General features: G+C 41.6%; 1 protein-coding gene across 1 annotated transcript in view; it reads right to left on the bottom strand.

The window, feature by feature from the left end:
• The window catches only part of PLCZ1 (phospholipase C zeta 1), a 49,207-nt gene that overhangs the window by 1,896 nt on the left and 25,772 nt on the right, over nucleotides 1–21,539 (bottom strand). Inside the window, exons 8-12 of the mRNA XM_064155585.1 lie at nucleotides 21,246–21,402; nucleotides 19,486–19,602; nucleotides 6,489–6,661; nucleotides 3,488–3,620; nucleotides 1,348–1,497 (exon numbers count right to left, since the gene is read on the bottom strand). Of these exons, the coding sequence (XP_064011655.1) occupies nucleotides 1,348–1,497; nucleotides 3,488–3,620; nucleotides 6,489–6,661; nucleotides 19,486–19,602; nucleotides 21,246–21,402 (730 nt within the window). The remainder of the gene's footprint in view (nucleotides 1–1,347; nucleotides 1,498–3,487; nucleotides 3,621–6,488; nucleotides 6,662–19,485; nucleotides 19,603–21,245; nucleotides 21,403–21,539) is intronic.

The following is a 21,539-nucleotide window of genomic DNA, read 5'->3' as shown; positions in this document are numbered from 1 at the left end:
GCTATTTAGGAAGCTAAATCAAAGCCGTGGTTCAAGATCTGGAACCTGAAGATCTCAACGTTAAGCACTGCAATAGTATCAGTCACTTCACCTCAGCATTTTACTTATGCCTCTGGGCATCTTGATGGCATCTTACATTTTTTCACATGGTGTTAAATGGGGGACAGGGTCACCTCTTTGAGATCATTCAAAGCTTTTGCACGTACATACACTCATTTCCTAGCATTCTGAATTAGTCCACTCAAACCTTCTCTTGTAGAATCTACATGCTTTCACTTTGCCAAAAGATAGCTCCCCCGTTTGTGACCGAAACTACTCATACAGTCACAGTGGAGATGCATTGAAAAATTCCACAAACAAGCGAAGAAGAAGAGCCCAAGCTGATGGTTTTACAAGCTTTAGTGTCTGCTGTTTAAATGTCTCAGACATTGAGTTGGCTGGGCTGTTTGGTTGGGGTTTTGTTGGTTTGGTTTTCATTGCTCCAAAAAATATAAATAAGTAAAAGGTGGTAAGTGTAAAGATTTATGTTGGAGATAAAAGCAAGTTTTCTTTGAGAGCAACCTCTTTGTTCTTGCGTAACTCCTCAGCCTCAACTAACAATCACAAACAGCTTTATGACTTCAGCATCTGTACAGCAAAAGCCATTAAAAATTCTGTTAAGCTTAATAAAAAAGGCACAGTGCTCAGTGCCAGCTCTAACATTTTGCATTCACATCTTCATTCACTAATAGAAGCTGGTTGATTGTTTTGTCTGAAATAGCTTTGGGAATTCAATACAGTAAAGAGGCAGTTTACAAAAGCCTTTCTCCTTGGCCTACTGACTTCTGTGTTAGCTCTTTATGTGTGTGCAGCCTCTTGTTCAGAGAAGATTCTGCAACAACACAAGAAGCACTACCATGACAAATACCTTGTTTACATTCTTTGATCTCAACTCTGAAAAGTTGCAGGCAACTTACCTGAGGATTTCTGGAGTCTTTGTTTTAATTTGGCCTGTATTGGGGTTTGGGTGTGAGTAGCAAATGGACATAGCTGTTGTCTTTATAGTAGTTCTAATTTCTCTTACTGTGCTATTGCAATGAGTTAAAATACCTGAGTAGTTTCTATATAGAGTGGACTACTGCTGTAGGAATAGTTGAGTGTCATTAATATTCTTTGATTTCTACACCATGTATTTGCCTTCAGGCACTACAATGACACAAAAGCAGAGTGTAATTTTTACCTATGGTTATAATACTCTCCTTTAGTAAGCAAATATAACACTGCACTTGGCAAATCCACATTAATGGTAAAATCCTGCAATGCTGTAGATTTTTTTGAGCTGTTGTATGTGGCTCATGAAAATATTACCTCTACCCAGGCTGAGCACTGGCAAAGTGTATTGACCGAGGAATTCATTTGCAACCACAGATATCTCGTCCTCGACACAGAAGCGTATCAGTGCCAGTTGTGGAACTTGGACAGTGAAAGAGAAAGTTTCATCCCATCGAGGGTTCAAAGCTAAGGAAAAGAGAAAATTCGCAGTGTCAAAATACCATTCTGCTTACTCTCCTTAACGTCTGAATTGTTACCTACTGTGACCAGTCCAGACTGGTAATGATTTGTGCTTCTTCCCTAGATTGCTGTGCCCATTCAAATGAATGATGACTTCAGTGCTATGGAGATCGCACCTCTGGTATAGTTATGGAGTTAAAACTGCTGGAGGGAAGCTCTCAGAATGAAGCAAACAGAGAGAGCTTAAAACTTATCTACAGTGTGAGGGACAGCCCCTTCTAAGGATTTCTCCTGCATTAGCTTCATAATACAGGAAATCAAAAGCTTAAGAAAGTTGGTGTCATCATGTAGAAGAGAGCAAAACGAGACATTGATAGCCAGGTTAAGGACCTCTGCTCAACTTCGATTTTCCTAGAGCTATACCAGTTTCATGTTTTTCCTAATGTTTCCCCTTTCACAATGTTGGAAATTAGGAGCTAAATAAATTAGAGTAGGAAAGCAATCACTTGACTAAAAATAGAGAAAGGAGACAGGGAACAGGAGGTGAGGTGTTTTGAGCAGTGCTCACACAGAGAAAAAAATCCAGGGCAGATTTAAAACAACAGCCATCTACAAAAGGGAAAAGGGAAAAATAGAAGGGAGATCACAGGCAACTTTGAGGCACCAAGAAGTTCTATGTGGTAAAGGAATGCTAAAAGATAACTACAAAGAGTACACACTTCACCTGTCAAGCAATTAAGGGACTACTCCTTTGAGAAAATTCCTCTGAGCTAAGCAAAGAAGTCACAGACATTTCTTCGACAAAAAGGCCTTTCAGTTCACTAATTGGCGTACTTAGCTGGGCTGGGATAGGGTTAGCTTGCTTTCTGTTAGCCCCTACCATAAAGTCATAGAATGCCGTGGGTGAGAAGGGATCTCTAGAGGTCATCTAGGTCAACCCCACTGCAGTCAGTAGGGACATCTCCAATCTAAGTCTACCCTGCTCTAGTGTAAAGCCTTTGGCCCTTGTCCTATTGCTACATGCTCTTGTAAACAGTCCCCCACAGCTTTCTTGTAGGCCTCTTTCAGGTGCTGGAAGGCCACTGTAAGGTTTCCTCAGAGCCCTCCCATCTCCAGGCTGACCAGGCCCAATTCTCCCAGCCTCTTTGTCGGACAGCTGCTCCAGTCCCCCTCAGTGCACTCAGTGCAGTCCCTGTCTTTGATATGGTGCTGTGTTTTGGATTTCTGACCAAAATAGGGTTGGAAACACACCAGTGTTAATAACTCAGCTGAGCAATGCTTACACAGTGTTAGGGACTGTTCTCCTTATCACGTTTCAACCCCCCCTTCCCCACCCCAGTAAGCAGGCTGAAGGTGCACAAGACATGGCTGGTACAGCTCACCCCAACTGACCAAAGAGTTACCCCAAGCCCTGTAACGTCATGCTCAGCATAAAATCATAGTGGAAAGAAGGAGGAAGGGAAGACAGACAGAATTTCAGACAGTCTGTCTTCCCAAACAGCCCTGCTCTCCTGGAGATGGCCGAGCACCTGCCTGAGCAGGGGAAGTGGGGAATGCTCTGTTTCACTTTCTTGAAGTGCAGCTCTCACATTACCTATTAAATTGTCTTTATCTCAGCAAAGAGTTTTCTTTTGCACTTCTGAATCTCTCCTCCATCCCACTGAAGCAGAAGGAGGGAGGGCAGGTGGAAGTGGCTGCCTATGTGGGGATGAGCAGTCCAGGGTGAGCCCAGAGCGGTGCGTAAAGACAACACATTTCATCGTCCTGTAGAAAAGCTTTTGACTAGGAGAGTCTGTGCTTCCTTCAGCTAGGAGTCTACAGAAGTGGCACATGGCATGAATTTCTGCTGCTGACTGTGCCAGAAGATCCTGGTCTTTGGAAAAATGGTTCCAGCCTCCATAAGTATTTAACAACTTCTCAGGATGAGAAAGATCTAATTCTTCATAACATATTATTACTCTTTGCTCATAGTCAAGAGAACCAGACCCATGCTCACCATTGCTTTTTATAACACTAGATCTTCTTTTTGTTTGATCTTCTGGCACACCATAAATTTCTATCTGCACGAGGGGGTCAGCTTTGTTAGTCTTCGACAGGTTGCTAGGTGGTAACTGGTAACCGCTGATGAGCTGGAAATGTAAAGTGGCAGTGTGTTGAATTAATTGTGAGGAGGAACTTTACACACTAGTCATACAGCAGCAAAAAGTCTTCCACAAGAAGCTAATAAACAGATACCAGCCACCACCTGCTACAAAAACACATATCAAATGCAACAAAACTAAACATGTGGTGGTTCATTTTAAATGTAATTCATGGCTAACTTCGTAGAAACATAGAATGGGTTGAGCTGGAAGTGACTGTTAAAAGTCAGCTAGTTCAGCTGCCCTGCAGTAAGCAGGAACATGTTCAACTAGATCAGGTAGCTCAGAGCCCTATCCACATGACCTTAAACATTTACATGGACAGGGCATCTGCCACCTCTCTGGGCAATCTGTTCCAGTGTTGCACCTCCCTAGTCATAAAAATAATAATCCAGTGCTTCAAATAATAATTGTCAGATGTAAGTTTTTATCAAGGACTAGCCATGAAAATCATTTGGCTAAATGTAAATGTTAGAGGAATCAGTCTCACGGTTTTTGCATCTTCTGAGATGAGGCTTATGAGCTCCTGTTAAAGCCGTGTCTAGTGCAGCAGTGCTCACACCCACGGCGACACCAGCGCTGTGTTAGAGGGTGTGTTAGCAAAGTGCCTCATTGGTGGTCCTTTGCCTTCAGAGTCATGCACAAAAACTCTGCATCTAGTAGGCTTCTGATGTTTTTCTCCTTGATTTATTTAGCTACCTGGAAATTTTGCCTCAGAGTGCCCTGCATTCAGTCGAAGAAAGCATTTATGAAAGCCACAACTTTGTCTGCTTCTACCTATTTCTCAGGACAGCTAGGAGAGGATAACCATCTGTACACTACTCTGCTCTTTTAGAAACCAGTGTATGGAGTGTCTGAAGAGATACACAAGCCTGCAAGCCCAGGGGAAACATAGGGCTCTTATGATCCATATCTCAGGACTAAACATCAAGAGTCATGATACAGAATCTTATTCCACTGCCAACGACTGGAAAAATCAAACCCCACAGATTCCACCTTCTGCCTTGCTAGTCTCTGTAACAGCTTGCTCCAAGAAAATTTCTGGCCTGAGACATTGAGGAGCAGTGGCTTTACAAGCCTAGAAAATACCTCTACTGCAAAGCTTTGCAAAATGCAGGTGCTGATTGATGCTCTGCCCACTTAGAACCGAGGAAGATTCTTCAGCATACCCTGGATGTCATGAGAAAAACTCAGCCACATTGGCCAAGTCCTGCTTCCCACTACTAATCTCTTGTTAGACTCAGACAATTAAGTCTCTGACAGGAAGGGGGAAAAGCGAATTCTTTTCAGCACAGTATGGCTCAAATCCATAAATCCAATCCATTTCTGAGACTAAAAACAGAGTAGCGAGATAGAGTAGCAAATAACATGGGAGACTTCTATCTGCAATACCCTGAACATCTGTGTTGCTGCTTCTGTTATACACCTCTTGCTCTCTGTGCCCCACAGTCAGCTGCTGAGCTGCCATCGCTCCTTTGTGTCCTGCACTATCCCCCCTGTCATCTTAGTCTCTATCCTCAGTCAAAAAAGCTGCCTTTCTATATCCAAACTCTTTCCAAATTCCAAAACTCCCTTCCTATTGTCAGTGATTTTGCCTGTGCCCTCATTACAATTGGAGGCCTTCCCCTGGCTTAATTAACCCCAGCTTTATACAAGTAAGGGCTGAAATAACTGCTGTATATGCATGGGTACTTGAAATCATCCAGTAACCTCTGTTCATAATTGGTATGCTCACTGTTAGGACCCAAAAATGTTCTTGATTAGGTGCATCTATTATGTAAGTATTTTATAATTGGGTTTAGCTGGTTTTTTTTATCTCCAGTGTTTATTTCTCTGAAAGAAACAAAACACTAATTTTATGCTAATTAGATAGCAGTTCTGCAGGTAGCATACTGTGCAATAGCACTTTTTTCATTAGGAAAAGGTAGCTTTCCAACATCCACTTGACCTGAAAAGATGAGTTTTCCTAACACATCATTTTAAAATTGTTTCTCTAATACTGTTAAGAAGTAAATCAGATTTTAATTTGGGAGAGGTAGAAATAATTCAAAGCTTTATTGATCCGTTTGCCTTTTAAACGTATTTGTGTCTTATTTTAGTCTTATTGATTCATTCCCTTTTAAATGTAGTTATGTCACTGTAGGATGATAAATAATCTTTTTATGCCTGCATAGGTTATGTGGAACTTAAAAGAAGCATAAAGTTTTCTGTTGTATCTTTCATAGAATCATAGAATCAACTAGATTGGAAGAGACCTACAAGCTCATCCAGCCCAACCTATCCCCCAGCCCTATCCAGTCAACCAGACCATGGCACCAAGTGCCTCATCCAGGCTTCTCTTGAACAGCTCCAGGGACGGTGAACTTGTCAAATGGTGTTATAACAGCACATGTGGTGCTTAAATAAACACTTTAATATTTAAATCTTAAATGTATACTTAAAAAAACCCAAACAAACCAACATCAAAAGTCTACATTCAGTTTCTGAGTTCTCAGAGTTCAGTTCCCACAAGTGTGAGAAGTCCCTCTGTCAGCTACACTTGTGACCCGGTGTCAGTTGTACTTCTCTTTCTGTACCCAGCACTGGAAAAAAGCATGTGTTTTTACAAAGTCTTGGCACTTCTGAGCATCCACATATTTTTATCTAACATGAGTGAACTACAGATGGCAGCCACTAACCAAGTCACCACAGCAGCAGCTACGCTTTGAGAATTCTGAGATGTTGAACAACAGGATTAAACTTTCCAACAACTAAGAAAGGAGATAAATTGTGAAAAAAAATACTGGCTAGCAAATAGGTCTGAATTTTGATTGTTTTCTTGTTCTATGTAATAAATCAACTGGCAGCTAAGCTTACCTTTACTGACAGAGACACTGGCTGGCTGTGCGTCCCCACGTTGTGTGGGGTAAATGTCGAACGCCGGTCTCTCAAGAATTCTGGTTTCAGAATGTAGCCGCAGCCACCATTGTCTAGGAACTTCCCGTTTTGCAATTCCATTTGCAGTCCTTCTGTCTGGAAGTTTAAGGCCACTGTGCAATCAAATAAATATTGATTTTAGTGAATTAGAGTTGATACTATTTTCTGAAGCAGCTCTCTGAGCAGCACAGTAAAAAGCAAAGCAAATGAGATGAAAACATGCACCTCACTGAACTCGAGCGTGAGAGCTTGGCGCTGCTCTTGACTCGAGCACTGTTTGATTATGAACGGATCCTGCTCAAAAGATGGACATGGTTTAGAGAACTACACCACAGATCTTTTTTACACTGCAGTGTGTAATGTGTTTTCCCTTTCCTTTCTAAATTAGACCTTGGAGGGTAGCAAATGAGGGGTTTTTCCTCCATCAAGACTGTACCACATACAAGTTTTTCTACCCTGTGCCATGAATCTGCTTACAAAGTTCTGGTGCAGAAAGCAAGAGTATGGAATTGTAACTAACCTTAATAGGGTGCAGAATTCATCACAGAAGCTTGCCACCCAGTGATCAAGGAGGCCTAGCTTAAGAGTTAGGGTACTCAGTGAGAATAAATATCAATTTTAAGAAGTAGAAGCAATTTAAAAAGCATTCTTAAGTTTATGTGAGCAAACTCTCTTCAGGATAAACCCTCCAGGTCTGCTGTTTATTGCTAATATACGCCTGGCAGATTGTCCTTCCCTTGGCAGCTCAAAACATTTTCGGTTTGCTGCAGCCATGACAATAAAATAACACATTTCTCATCACCAGCATATTGTAATTCATGAGATAAAGTCAGCACTGAAATAGGCCTGCTTAATGACATCTTCCCCTACTCCAGTACACTGGAGCTTCCTGTCACATCCGGAGCAGAAAATGCACAAGTCAAATGGGCAAAGTGATGACATGACATATGTTAAGCTGAAATTGATAAAAAGTCATTTGCTTGATGGCTTGGTAAGAATGAGGACTTTAAGTAGTACAAATGACTCCTCATCATAATTCAGGAAGAGTTTACTTGTTCCTATGACATAATACATTCCTATGATATGATATAACGTATTCCTATGGTATTATATTCTTATGACGCGATGTGAATGTATTGAATGAGCCTTTGCCAGAAGTCAGAAACCCTTTTATCACATGGAAAATGCAGGAAATTTGCATCTCTCGCACTGCAAAAATGATTTATTTCTTTACTGTTTGGATAATGCTTTGAAAAAAAAGTCTGTAGTAAATGTCACAAGTCCTGACAGATTTGTGGAGTGAGGCAGCTGGTACTACAGATCTAATGTTTGCACTGTGCGTGTTTGCAGCAGAGTTACTTCAGAAGAGCTCTAGCCTGGTCCCATGACCTCAATACCAGTTAATGACTGGAATACATCAAGTGCTCCTAGAGTGCATCTTCTGTGTCATCTGAAAGGAATCTCATCTGTGCTAGTTGAGCTTGCTCTGCAACATGAATCAACATGCAGCAAGCAGAAAGAGTTGGGGACCTTAACTGAAGAAAAAGACAACACCCAAACAAACCCAAAAAACCCAAAGCCAGCAGTAAAACACAACATGCACTCCTACTTTGAACTGGATATTAATGTAAAAGCAGGCAGAGAGTCTGTGTCAGTATGTAAAATGAACATTAACCTTGCTTTACCTTTGACAGTGGACATTAAACTTCAGAATGCTCACATTGCCTGTTGCACACCATTGCCTTTGAGGGTAAGTGCTCTCTTGGTATGGTTTTGGCAGTGGTTCATCATTTGTTGTTTGACTCAACACATCACCCAGAAACAGCCTCAAACGTGATACCATACGACCCTTGATCCATCCTTATACATTAATTCAATTCTAGAGAGCTGCAACCCTGAGGCTCCTGCAGATAACCCAAAGTCTCTCACTTCCTAGGTAATTCCTAGGCCATGCTTTCAGAATATGTGGTTTCAAAAATGCAACTGAAATTAGGCAAATTGAACAGCTTCAAAAATAGCAGCTCCCACATGATGGAACAAATTACATGATTGCACATAATAGGACTGTTGCTAAATTTGCCAAGCTTCATAGGCTACTAAGCAGGAAAATCTGATTCAACAACAGAAACAAGCAAAGGAGAATACATTTTAGCATGTTAGAAGAATTTTTTACAACACAAGGGCAATGTTATGATGAGGTGATGTCTTCAAACATCAACACTGTGTTTTTACTTAAGTTTACCTGAGACTAAATTAAAACTACACTGAGCAGTAGTTTTGATTTGCCTACTCCTTTCCTGACACTGCAAGTTGTAACCTGACTCAAGTAAGTGAATGTGAAATTCAGGATTGCATTCTCTGCTTCACAACTGTTTGCAAAGTTCACAGCTGCTGGAGGCCTTCTGGACCAATGCTTTATGGTGCACTCTCTATGCACAGGTTTTCTTCTTGGTGAGATGCAGTTATAACCCTTGTGTCTGAGGAATGACAAAGTTCACCAGGCAAAACCTGTATCTTCCATTGTCTAGCAGCATGGTCCTGTCAGCATCTTTCTGCTAGGAAGACTGCATTTCTACCCACTGCTTCATTTTAGGTTGGCTCAACTCAAGAACAAAGCTGACAGTGATATTATGCTGTTATTATATGAAAGAGTAGAAATTGAATGGATATATGAAGAAGGCTTTAAAGCTTCTGGCTTCTCAAGGAAGGAAGTCCAGATGTGCTTACTGTAAAACCACCTGAACAGAACAGCTTACTGTATTATTTCAATGGGAAAGTACAGGCACCTGAAGCTTAGCACTCTCTAATTTAAACTTTCTACTCAGGCCTTTCATTAAGCACTAAAACCCTTTTAATATTGGCATCAAAATCAAAACAGAGGAGCAAAGTCTAAGCTAGGAGGAGAACCTGAGCAAAGCAATTCTTCAGTATGACTCCTGCACCCGAAATACATTAAAGTCTTCTTGGACCCATTAGGACAAATTGCATTCAGATCAGAGCGTTCAATGCTCAGGAGCCAGTGCTGCCCTGGCTCTCCCTGTTGGCCCCAGATGTAAACCATTTCATTTAGCAAATGCAAGTTAGAAATAGGTTAGCTCCAAAAAGATTAAGGAATCCATAACACCAAGAGAAAAACAATAGGTGTATTTCATCCCAGGCCTGTGTACCACGAGCCATTGCCTGAAGTCAGTCCCACAAGTCATTGCAGAACTTACCACAATCTAAGTATCCCAACAGAGCACCTTCCAGAAGAACTGCCAGTCAAGACATCATTGACTTTTAGGCAGAAGGCAAAAGCCTCTAAAAGTCAAAGTGAGCACTGGGATATTTAGGTTTCTAAGGGACTACAGCTTCAAGGCAGTTGAGGAAAACTGCCTATCTTTTCTCTGTGATGCTGCCTCTCAATGAATATTCCTACTGGGGCTTTTGAATGCTCATTTTTTATGTTTAATTCTTTGCTTCACAGTTTTATTAGCTATATTACAGCCCTCAGGTTTAATATAATTCCTGCATTTTAAAGGGAAGAGTTTAAAACAAGTAGCACACACTTGTTATCAACTGCCCTTAAAACGAGTGACTTAATTACACCTTACACCATTTCAAATCCATCCCAAAATGTCTGAATTGTAAGCAATCTCCAGAAATACAATATGAAAGTGCCATGTTTGTATCTCCATGGCTTACCTCACTCATTTCAGTATAAAGAGATGTAATAGATTGCACTCTTCAAGCAGTCTTTTTGATGCCTTCTCAGCTCTTTTGGCTATGTTCCTGAAGTGGGACCCTCCCCACGAGCGCAGTACATCTTCTGTGCCTTAGATATCCAACATTTTGAACTGAACTCCGTGGAAAACAAAGTTCATATCTTAATGCTCTGGAACATTTTGCCAGTGGTTATGAGGTGATCTGTGTGAGTGGATTTGAAGACACTGCATTCATTCCGCACTACCACCCCTGCCTGGGTGTTCACCATCTGCCTTTCCTTCTCACAGGCAGGTCAGAGCTGCACCTCATCAGTCACTGCCCAAATGTACACAAACACTTTCTGAAAGCCACTTACAAGGTAGCTATTTGTATTGCTTCTTATCAAAGGGGTGCAGGTGGCTTTTAAAAATTCCACTCAAAGCCTGAGTAAAGGACATCCTAATGGAGCAGTGTTTGACTCAAAATGAGATCTTATGCAGACTTTATGAGCAAAGATTTTTGCCTATCAAAAAAAAAAAAATAAAAAAAGAAAGAAAAAGAGAGAGAGAGAAAGAAAATAAATGAAGGAGTGGGGGAAGGAAAAAGGGGGAAAAAAAAAAGGAAGAAAGGGAGAAAAAGAGAGAAAAAACATACAGAGTGTATGGTTCTCTTGCAACACACATAGTATAAATTCTGGCGTACAGACTGTCTCTCATCTGGTTTCCTGACCACAAAACTTGCTCAAATTATGTGTATATTTTTCCTCTCCTTACTTAATAAGCTGGAGCTTTAGGCATTCAGACTCTGAATTCTATTAATCTGGGTTGTAACTTCTGGCTTTGCTTGTTACTGATGCATTCTGAAACAGATGCTCTTATTCTACAGGAAGTCCACTTATGAAAGACTTAGGACGTGAGCCCTTCTGCCTTCGTAAGAGGGGCTGCTGTTCTGAGAACGAAGCCACAGGCACACTTCTCTGCCACGCCGTCCTCTGCAAGTGCACTCGGTCTGTCCTGCTGCCTTTGAGCCGATTCAGGACTGGTGTTCTAAAGACACTCTCATTAGAAACGTGAAGATTTCAGTCATGCTGACAATGTTCTCACTTAACCACAAGTAGCTCATCCATTGTCCAAGCATATCTGCAGCTGGACTCAATCAGAGACCCTCTCTGGTGAGGATCTCAAGAGAAAACTACCTAAACCCCTTCTGGTGAACTATCTGAGCTAAAATCTGCATTGATTTTTTTTTCCTGTTTAATTAAGGTGTCAGCCTGCATGCTGTGTGCCCGAGCCTCTTCCAGTTGCCATTTCACTTATTTCCCAGGTGAAAGACATTCTTTTCCAAAGGATTTTTCAACGTTTTCTTGCTTTGTGCTTCTTGACAGCAGAGTTTATATTATCTGTTTCTCTTTCCTGGCTTAATCTGGGTCTCTAACTCCAGGTTTAGAACAAGGTTAGGAAGGAGTTGAGAGACAATTGTGTCCCTGCATTTTTTTTCTTCCTTTAAAAATGACTAGATCTCAGATAAATTATTTAGTATTCTGTGAGCTGTCCTACAGTGAGGATGGCTGAAAAAAATGAAAGACAAGAAGAAATTGCTTTGCTTTTAAGCGAAGCTCCAGTGTCTATTACACATGCCACAAAAACCTGCCTAAAAAGAAACAGGCTTCAGAGTTGCTCAAGAGCTTTGTCATAAACCTGGCAGTTAGACCACTCCTGCAAGAGAAACATGAAACCTTTGTTCAAAACCCCTCCCAGCCCTTGGAGCCATTCCAGAGGAAAGGGGAGAGTATTTGGGCAACTCCGTGTAGTAGAGTGCTGTTGTCCCCTCTAACTTGTAGATGCCTACAGATGAGTTAGCTGCCTTATGCAGCTAGTAGGGACCTCATCAATGACATTTCAGGGACAAAGCAGCCAGTAGTGGGTCCATTCTTGAAGTATCAGATTAATTATGGAAGACCTAATTGCAGACCTGTAGCCTGCAGTTCTAACAGTTGTCCTGTTGGGCCCTGGACTCATGGGAAGAAGCAATGAAAAGAGAATGCACCCCTTTGTCAGGTTCCATCAGGCATGATGGCAACATGGCCTACTGCAGCTATAGATACTTTTCCAACTTCTACACATGTCTGTCTTTGGCATCTTATTTTACAGTGCACTATTCAGGAGTATTTAGTAAGACTTACAGCAGATCACAGATGTCAGGGGTTGGAAGGGACCCACAGAGATCATCAAGTCCAATCCCCTGCCACAGCAGGGCCACACAACCTAGCTCAGGTCACACAAAAATCCATCCAGACAGGCTTTGAAAGGCTCCAGAGAAGGAGACTCCACAACCTCTCTGGGCAGCCTATGCCACTGCTCTGGGACCCTTACAGTAAAGAAATTCCCCCTTGTGTTGAGCTGGAACCTCCTGTGCTGCAGCTTCCATCCATTGCTGCTTGTTCTAGCCCAGGGAGCAGTGAGCAGAGCCTGTCCCCCCCATCCTGGTCTCCAGCCGTCAGATATTGATAAACATTGATACAGTGATTAAATCCCCTCTCAGTCTTCTCTTCTCCAGACTAAGCAGCCCCAGGTCCCTCAGCCTCTCCTCATCAGGCAGTGCTCCAGTCCCCCAAACATCCTTGTAGCCCTGCAAAATCTAGTTTTTACTTCCTCAAGAGGAATTTTTGGGCTGCTAAATCCACATCAGGAAGACAGTAATAATACAGGTAGTGAGCCTTGTGCCTTTTCTGCAACTGACCTATGCTGAGTAGTCATGCTGAAACCACAGCAAGGGGGAATAGTCAACCAAGAGACACTTTCCTGTGACTTCTTTTGCTTGGGAGTTGGCAGGAGATCTTTTCTGTCCTTACAGAGCAGTCTCCATGAGTCAGCTGTGGGACCAGGTTGCAGCAAGCCCAAATTAAAAATGAGCTCTAGGCTGGAAGGATGACTGTACAGAACAGCCCAGGCCTGGGTTTACTAGGAGCTATCTGGTGTGACAGTCTCACCTCCCACATTTCATCAGAAGAGCTGGTTTAGTTTGGGGCAAAATTTGGGTCATGTTTTGGAAAAATAGCTGCAGATTTCTTTAATGACTGGAGAGTAGCTCTTAGCTTCCGAGACGCAGAAGGAACAATGACGAAATGCCATGCTCTGTCTTTTCCATGCCACAGGCACTACTTAGAGCCAAGTCATCTGCAAGGCTTTAAGGATCACAACAGGACACTGAGCGTGCTCCCTTAGTGCATAACTGCAATAACACAGACTGAGAAAACTTTGAAGTATCCTAATAGCCTCACTGAAAAATGAAACCACATCACAGTAGCTGTTGAAAACCAAAACATGTTACAGAAAATGCTCAGTTTACACTTCTGCTGTTAGAGACATTTCCAGGGAAAATAACAACAAAGAGAACAAAATTATCATGCTGCAGAACTACTGCAGTGTGCAAGAAAAGGGAGTATCCCCCCATAGCTAATCAAAGAGCCTGTGTTTTCCCTTAAATTCTATTCATTTCATACATCTCTTTACTGAATCTGACACTCCACCTCATATTCTAAAAGGTAGTGTTCAGTAAGCTTGTGAGAACATTTCAACTTCCCTACCATCAAATCTGTTTAGTTAGGAATATAATATATAAGGAAGTCAGCCCTGTTGCCTCTCATTTTTGCAGTGAGAAAGGAAAACAGTTTCAAAGAAAACAGACAACAGCAGAAAACACCAAAGTAAATCATTGATCCTGTTCCCTCTTCTTCCTCAAGACACTTTCCAAAGTCTGCCTCTAAGCTTTCACTCACGTATAACTCAAGCAGGGTCAGACTTGATGGTCATTTGAAGCTGCACAGATGAGGCATACCAAGATCTGAATAACTGGTTTCTTGTCCCTGGGTAGCATCAGAGGTTGGAATCCAGAGCTAGAGAACTCATCTTTTAATGCATCATTTTTTGTCATATTACTGCACACAGGATTTAGCCACAAACCAGATGTGAGAAAATTGCCAAGCTGCATTTCAGTGGCACAGGCCAACCCAAAAGCTATGATAAGAGACAACCTCTCATACAAGTAGTGGAGCCTTCCCAATAGCTCAGAGGTTTTTATGAGTGCTTCAGAATACTTCTGCTCTAAACAAAACTCTGCCCTACAGTAGTTAGCTCACAGAATCTATGACAGGTTTGCTCATCCACGTAGATTGTTTTGATGCATGGATAATGCTGCCTGCTGCCTGCAAAGGATGTATTCAAAAGGATACTTAGGTCTATTTTAATTTTCACTGAGGTTTTCTTTCGGACTAGGGGTGAGGGGGGTGGGGGTGTTTGTTTTTCTCAGCCAGTATAACACAACTGATACCTGTCTATTTAAATAACTGCCCTGGATTTTCTTTCCCTGTGTAAATCCTCAACTTCCATTTCATTCACTAAATCAAAAAGGAATACTGATATGCCAAGCCAGTTCTCTCCAGTGCCACACTGCAGTTTTATGCAGGAGGCATACTAATTTTCCCAGACTACAACAATTTATTGTAGGTATTTTTTCCCTAAGACCTTGCTGTTCACAAAATCCATCCTGTTGTTAGGAGTCTCAGTTGTCTGAGAACAGACACTGAGTGCACAGCGGTATCCAAAAGCAGCTGTGTGGAAACTTTGAGCTTTTTACTGTGGTTTTTAACTTACCTTCTTCTAAAAATTAGGTTTACACAACTACATAATTCCTGTCCTCAGCCCCAACAAATCCTGAGTCTGTTGGATCATTTCTTCCTGTCTCAGCTGCCTGTGAGGCTGTTCTCAGTTAATACATTCCAAGCAATTTAAAGAAAATTGCTAGCAAGGTACAGAAGCGAGCACAATTTGGGGTCTACTACTAATGGAAGAGAAGGCACAACTCAATTCTCATCATTTCAGATGAGGCAGAGGCCTGGCAGGAAGTCTTAGATGTAGGTTTGAACAAAAGTTAATATATTTTCTTTACCCAGGCAGAATATTTCTGAATGTTAGAGGATGTTAAAGGTGAGAATGGAGAGCTGGCAGGTACGGGGAAGGTGGAAAGAACCGAGAAAGATAAATAGGTGACATAGGAGAAAGCCAATTCCCATGAAGGTTTAGAAGAGTAGTCAAAGGGATCTGAAAGGATTACTTCTGTGCATAGGATGCAGAGTTCAGTGGCAGGGAGACAAGAGAGGGTACGTGGGCTACATGGACACAAGGCAGACACCATGTTTACAAGCTGTGTTACATCAGTGGAAGGACATTAGCAGAAGATTCACTGAGTGGAGCTTTGGGAGTTTCATTGTGAAGTGCAGTCATATTTCTGTCAAACAGTTATCTAAAACAGATTAGGAGATGAGAAAAGGACCTGGCATGGCTTGGGAATAAAACATGTGAAGAGTTGCTTGTAATGAGCCTATTCCCACGAGAAAAACGTTTCTTTAAATAAAGATGCAAATGATGTGACCAAGAGGGCAGATCTAACCACTTCCTGCGTGTCTTTAATGCTTTCAGAAAGCAGCCCAGAGCCTCTGTGCAGCACAGATGCTATGTTTTCCATGCTGTTTAGAATGACTTCTCATTGAAGTACAACAGTCAATATAGGCCTTTTGAAAGGCTTAAGTCCTGTTTGACATCCAACCAATGAATGTACTTCGCAGAGATCAGAGTAGAGACTTGCAGGAAAGAAAGACAACTGGGAAACTGCAGTCTGGGGAGCCTGAGGGATTCATTCCATTTTAAATTAAGAACCTCTGGCCATGGCTTCCTCTAAGTAGGAGACAAACTTACTAGTTTGTAATAGCAATGCAGATAGGATATTGAGTGCACACCATTCCAGGTAAATAATGCAGCAACAGCATGGCATCCAGACATGTGAGAATCAACCAGCAGGACAGAATATAGTCAAAGCAATTACAAATGGTATGGCAATGGTAAGAGACTTCCAGCAATAGCCAAGCCCAGGTCTGTATTCTGGATAAACTTGTGACACAGAAGCAAACAGAATTTATATTACTTGTCATTTTTAACTCCTTCTGTACTCCCAAAACTATATTTCAACACAAGAGTCAGGATGAGAAGCACAATTTGTAATACTGAGAGAACTATTGGAGAGGTCTGAGTAGGTTTCAGTTCTTTCATAGAACATCCAGCACTGAGTGGCCAAATCTGCACGATCTAGTCATTGCTTCCCACATTACTTCAACAAGTGTCAATGACATGCAGCATGGCATACTCCAAGGGTGGGGACAGCAAATGGTAAGAAATGTAAGCTTGAGGATGTCCTCTACCAAGTATGGTCAGGGCCACAGATCTTGGAACAGCAATCTCTCAGAGAAAGCTGAGCCATGATACTCCTTCTAATTTGTGAAACTGTAGAAGAGCAACTCAGAAGGCGTGAGGGAGTTGAACAATTAATAGTATACATGTACATTCTTGGTTGTAAATAAGACATCAAGTTGTCTGAGAAGATAACTTGAAATAGAAGGTATTTTGTGAGCTGAGAAAGGAAGTGAGTGAAAATGAAAGCCTGCAGCAAGGGTGCACTAAGCTCCAAGGCAAAGTGAAATCTGTGTCTGTCTCTGTATGAGTGTGTAGTGCAATATATCAAGATGAGATGATGTTTCACCTTCACCTCTCAATCCTGGAAGCCTAAGGCAAAGTGCCCTGCTCACCCCACAGTGTCCCTCAGGTAGCTTTGCTATAGAATAAGAATAAAAGACAGAACAAATATATGGATACAAAAAAAAATAGTCTCTACTTTTGGAAAGGCTGCAGCAGGCTAACACAGAAAAGTATTCTGTGACTGAGAACCTTTCAAACCAAAGGGGAGAAATGCTGAAGGAAAGATTGTCTTCAAAGCCATTTAAAAGGGGCAAGTGCTTGCAAGTGTGAGGTTGTTCGAAGCCTGCTGACTGTAGAAGTCAAGCTCATTTTTAACAATTTCAAATTAAAAACTAACTTGAAATGAAGAGACACAGCAGGTTTTGTTATTGCACTGCTCAGGGAACTAATATGCTTTGTACTGGTAATTACGATGCTAAACTTACACTGCATCTAAATGGTGACTGGAGACTCCCAGCAGCTTCCAGCTGTACCTGGGTATTTTGCTGACCAGGAGCATTTGATGCTTCTTTGCAGTAGCATGTCACAACCTGGGAATTCCTGGCACTAATGTTAATTTGTATGTCCACATCTGCTGTATTTGTGCTACTCCAGCTACATGAAGCCATTGAAAACCCACAGATGCTTCCATTGCTGTGTGAAAATCCCTAAATCACACATGCATCTCTTTGCAGCACAGCTTCTGATTCAATGCTACAAGGCAGCTTTAGAAAAGGGCAAATGGAATTGCTTGGAAGAGTCCAGGACAGAGTTACAAAGACGATGAAGGCAGTGGAACATCCTCCTTATATGGACAGGCTGAGGGAGCTGGGGGTGTTTAGCACAGAGGAGACTGAGGGCTGACCTCATTCATGTTTATAAAGATGTGAAGGGTGAGTGTCATGAGGATGGCACCAGGCTCTGCTCACTCATGTCCAGTGATAGGACAAGGGGCACTGGGTGCAAGCTGGAGCAGAGGAGGTTTCACCTGAACACAAGGAAAAACTTTTTCATTGTCAGACTGATAGAGCCCTAGAACTGTTGTTCCAGATTGTGAAGAGGATATGAAGCCTCCTTCTCTGGAGGCATTCAAAACCCTCCTGGATGTGTTCCTGTGTGCCCTGTTCTGGCAGGGGGATTGGACTGGATGATCTTTTGAGGTCACTTCCAACCCCTACCCTTCTGTGCTTCCTACAGTTCTCACCTTTAGTTAAAGAGGCAGCTGCTGCAATTCCCTTGCTAACTATAAAGTAGCTATGAAGAGTGCTGGATCTCAGTCCAAAAAAGACTTTTTAATCTTTTTTTCTTTTATACAAAAGAATAAGAAGCTACCATTCCAACCTGCTCTGCTTAGACACAGCTGACAAATCAGTGTGGAGGTTAGGGAGTTTGCTCAGTACAGCATGCTCAAGATGCTGGTGGTCCTTTCCAACCATAGCAATTCATAGTGATTAGATGTTGTGCTGAGGGATTCGGTTTAGTCAGGGACTTGTCAGTGTGAATCTAATGATTGGACTTGAGCAGCTTGATCTAAGACATTCTGTGATTCTGTGATCTATTTGCATTCTCTTGGAAGGCATATTGCAATGGGATTTTTGTTTTGACTTGGGTGTTTGGCTGGATGGGGTTTGGGGTTTTTTTGGTAGTGCAGTGCTTAACAGAGAGTATGATGACTCCTGCCTTAAAAGCTAAGGTAACATAGTTAACTTCAGCCCAAGCAGACAGGAGGTAAATTATAAATTAGCACTTAGACTCTCCTTACAGATACCCACAGATAAATATCATGGAATGATTAATTACATTATTGTTAAGGGTAATTTATGAAGAAAAGGAATAAAGTTCTGGTTTAGTTTTTGAAAGCTGCTTCTAGATATGTGCTTTTTCTACACTGTTTCATGAGATAAAATCATGCTTTGTTTAGTCTTGTGGCTAACAGTAATATCAAATAAGGTTCAAAGTTTAAAAACATTGCATTGTTCTTACTAAATGATTTTCTTAGTAGGGAAAAAGGTAATTTAAAAATATTCATATATTATAATAAACCAGGATATTTGGGCTAAGATACAGCACTTTAACAGATAGTGATATTTAGGGTCTAATTGCAACTAGTTACAACTCCATGAACATAATAATCCCTTTTAGTGTACCACAGTGCCTTGATTCTGGAATGAAAATTTGCTAGAATATGTAGACTGAAGAAGGCACTTAGATAACAGAAAATGAAAGCAATGCCACTGAAGGAAAGTAAGTAACTTGCACAGCAGAAAAAATACAGTATCAAAGAAAAGCTCTTGTATCTCTGCAGTCACTGCAAAGCCTGAAATACAGAAGTCTCTGCAAACACATCTAATAAAATCTTCCAATACCTAAAGGGGCTCTACAAGGAAGACAGAGAGAGACTACTTGCAAAGGCCTGTAGTGATAGGACAAGGGGCAATGGTTTAAAAATAGACTTAAATTGGATTTTGGGAACAAGTTCTTTACCACGAAGGTAGTGGAACACTGGAACAGATTGCCCAGGGAGGCAGTCGAGACCCCATCCCTGAAGATATTCAAAGTGAGGCTCAAGAGGGCTCTGGGTAACCTGATCTAGGGGAGGATGCCCCTGCTGACTGCAGGCAGGGTTGGACAAGATGACCTTTGGAGAGTCTTTCCAACCCAGACCATTCTATGATTCTATGACTTACCCATCTGACACCCCACGTTCCAGAAATCCTGAGGGTTATAGTTTGAAGAGCTCGTTCTTGATGCTTTGGGGTATATTCTTGTAATGAATCTTGAAGTATGTGAAACAAACTCTTTAGCTGAAAAACAGAACGGTAACACTTTGGTAAGAAAAACTTTATTCATAAAAGGATTCTATCTGACTAAATGATAACAAAAATAATCTGATGCAGCAGTGGGAGAGGGTTCTCTTTACACAGTGAGTATATCATGTCAGTGGATTTCTATTCTAGGGCACTTGGATGCATGTTAACATTAATAGATGGGCCACTTTGAGATGTGGGTAAAATCCTACTTTATAACCCCAATATTTTTCATACATTTGAGTGTCATAGTATCCTCTGTGCAGTGCAAACTTTTGTTAGAAGGTCAATAACCAAGAATCATTCCTGCATGGAAATGTTGGTTCTTTTCCCCTTTGTTAGGTGCACACAGGATGTTTAAAACTGCAGCCCAGTGTTCTTGTGGAAAATCAAAACACACAAACCAGAAAGTGTTGAGAAGCCCACTTGTTCTGTAACAGTTCAGTAGGAAAAATGTCATCCCAGGATGATCTTAGCTTGATGGCTGTTTTAAGCTTTAAATAAAGTAACTGAATAATCTCAAGACCAGTGAAGAACACATTTCTGAAACACACTCAGTTGATTCTTTTATAATCCTCAGAACATTAACTGTTCAAATGAGTTGATTTTCTTCCTCCTAGTAGCGTTCCCTCTCACAAGGGCAGAAACTACACAGATGGGGGAAAACTTCACTTGACTTCTACCTACACTGTTCCTGTTTAGTATTTAAATAGAAAGTGTTGCATTTCCAGGGTCATCAGTCTGATCCATACCAACACCCCCCACCCCACTTCTTTTTCTTTTTCTCTTTTTCTTTTCCTTCTTTTTCTTCTTTTTCTTTTTCCTTTTTCTTTATTAGAACTATTTTGCATGCACTAGATTTCTAGGGGGCTCTGGCTTATAGGTGGCTGACAAAAGCCTCCTGGTTTTGATGCTGTTCAGCACCACTCACCTAACCAACCATTGAACCATCTCCACACAGTGGTGGAAGACAGTTGGGCTGACCATGAATGGATGAGCATGTGGCAAACTTCATTCTCATGGTCAGTGATTGCTGTTCTTAACAGTCCCCTAAAGCTGTTGGCAAACAGCTGGAGTGAAAACAGCAGAGTACTGGCTGTACCAAATGGAGATGCTCTAGCACAGAATGAGTTTTAAATAATCCAGATTGGCTGGCAGTAAACATCTGGTCCAATAGAGCAAACTGCCTGCTGTGGGGTTTATTTATTCTGTCTATGTGGATTCCCTTGTCTGCGGTTTTCAAAGCCAAGGGTACTGCAGGCCCAGCTCCAGCAGGTACTACAGACCATACTAGCAGGGGAAGGAGTGTGTGTGGGATCTGTTCTATTTCAAGATGCAAAAAAAAATCAACCAAAAGGTAGAAGGGTTAGGTGGTAGGTTGGACTTGATGACCCTGGAGGTGTTTTCCAACCTGGCAAATTCTGTGACTCTGTGACAGCTGAATTTCAGTTTTCCTGGCAAAACCAACTGAAACATAAGAATTCAGTACAAATGGCAAGATCCTTCTAAAACCACGGTGTAAAACCAAACTAGTAACATTGGACAGGGCGTGCTTCACCACGTTTTAACCCTTCCCATGCCTCCGTGGCAAAGCACAGCAACTTTGTAACTTGTATCCGACTAAATAAAGCCCAAATTACCTGAGTGTTTTACAAATTTTCGTGCCCTTGCTTCCCCAATGGAATTATTTTCATAGCACTTCTGATGAGCCAGGGAGTGCTCAAAGCTCACAAACTTCACCGACTGGGTGTAAATCACAAGGTCTGACAACGTAAGGGCAATTTTTTTCTTCTTCATCTAATAATCATAACACAAAATAATGGAACAGTAAAGACACCACTGCACCACATATTTCAATATTAACAATTCAGAAGAAGCATTTGGGGTAGAGAAAGTATGGGAAAGCGTGTCACAATTCATGAGTATTTGAGATA

This window comes from Pogoniulus pusillus, chromosome 15, assembly GCF_015220805.1.
Source record: "Pogoniulus pusillus isolate bPogPus1 chromosome 15, bPogPus1.pri, whole genome shotgun sequence".
Taxonomy (NCBI): domain Eukaryota; kingdom Metazoa; phylum Chordata; class Aves; order Piciformes; family Lybiidae; genus Pogoniulus; species Pogoniulus pusillus.
The sequence above is the reverse complement of the archived record's forward strand: the minus strand, read 5'-3'. Positions and strand labels throughout refer to the sequence as shown.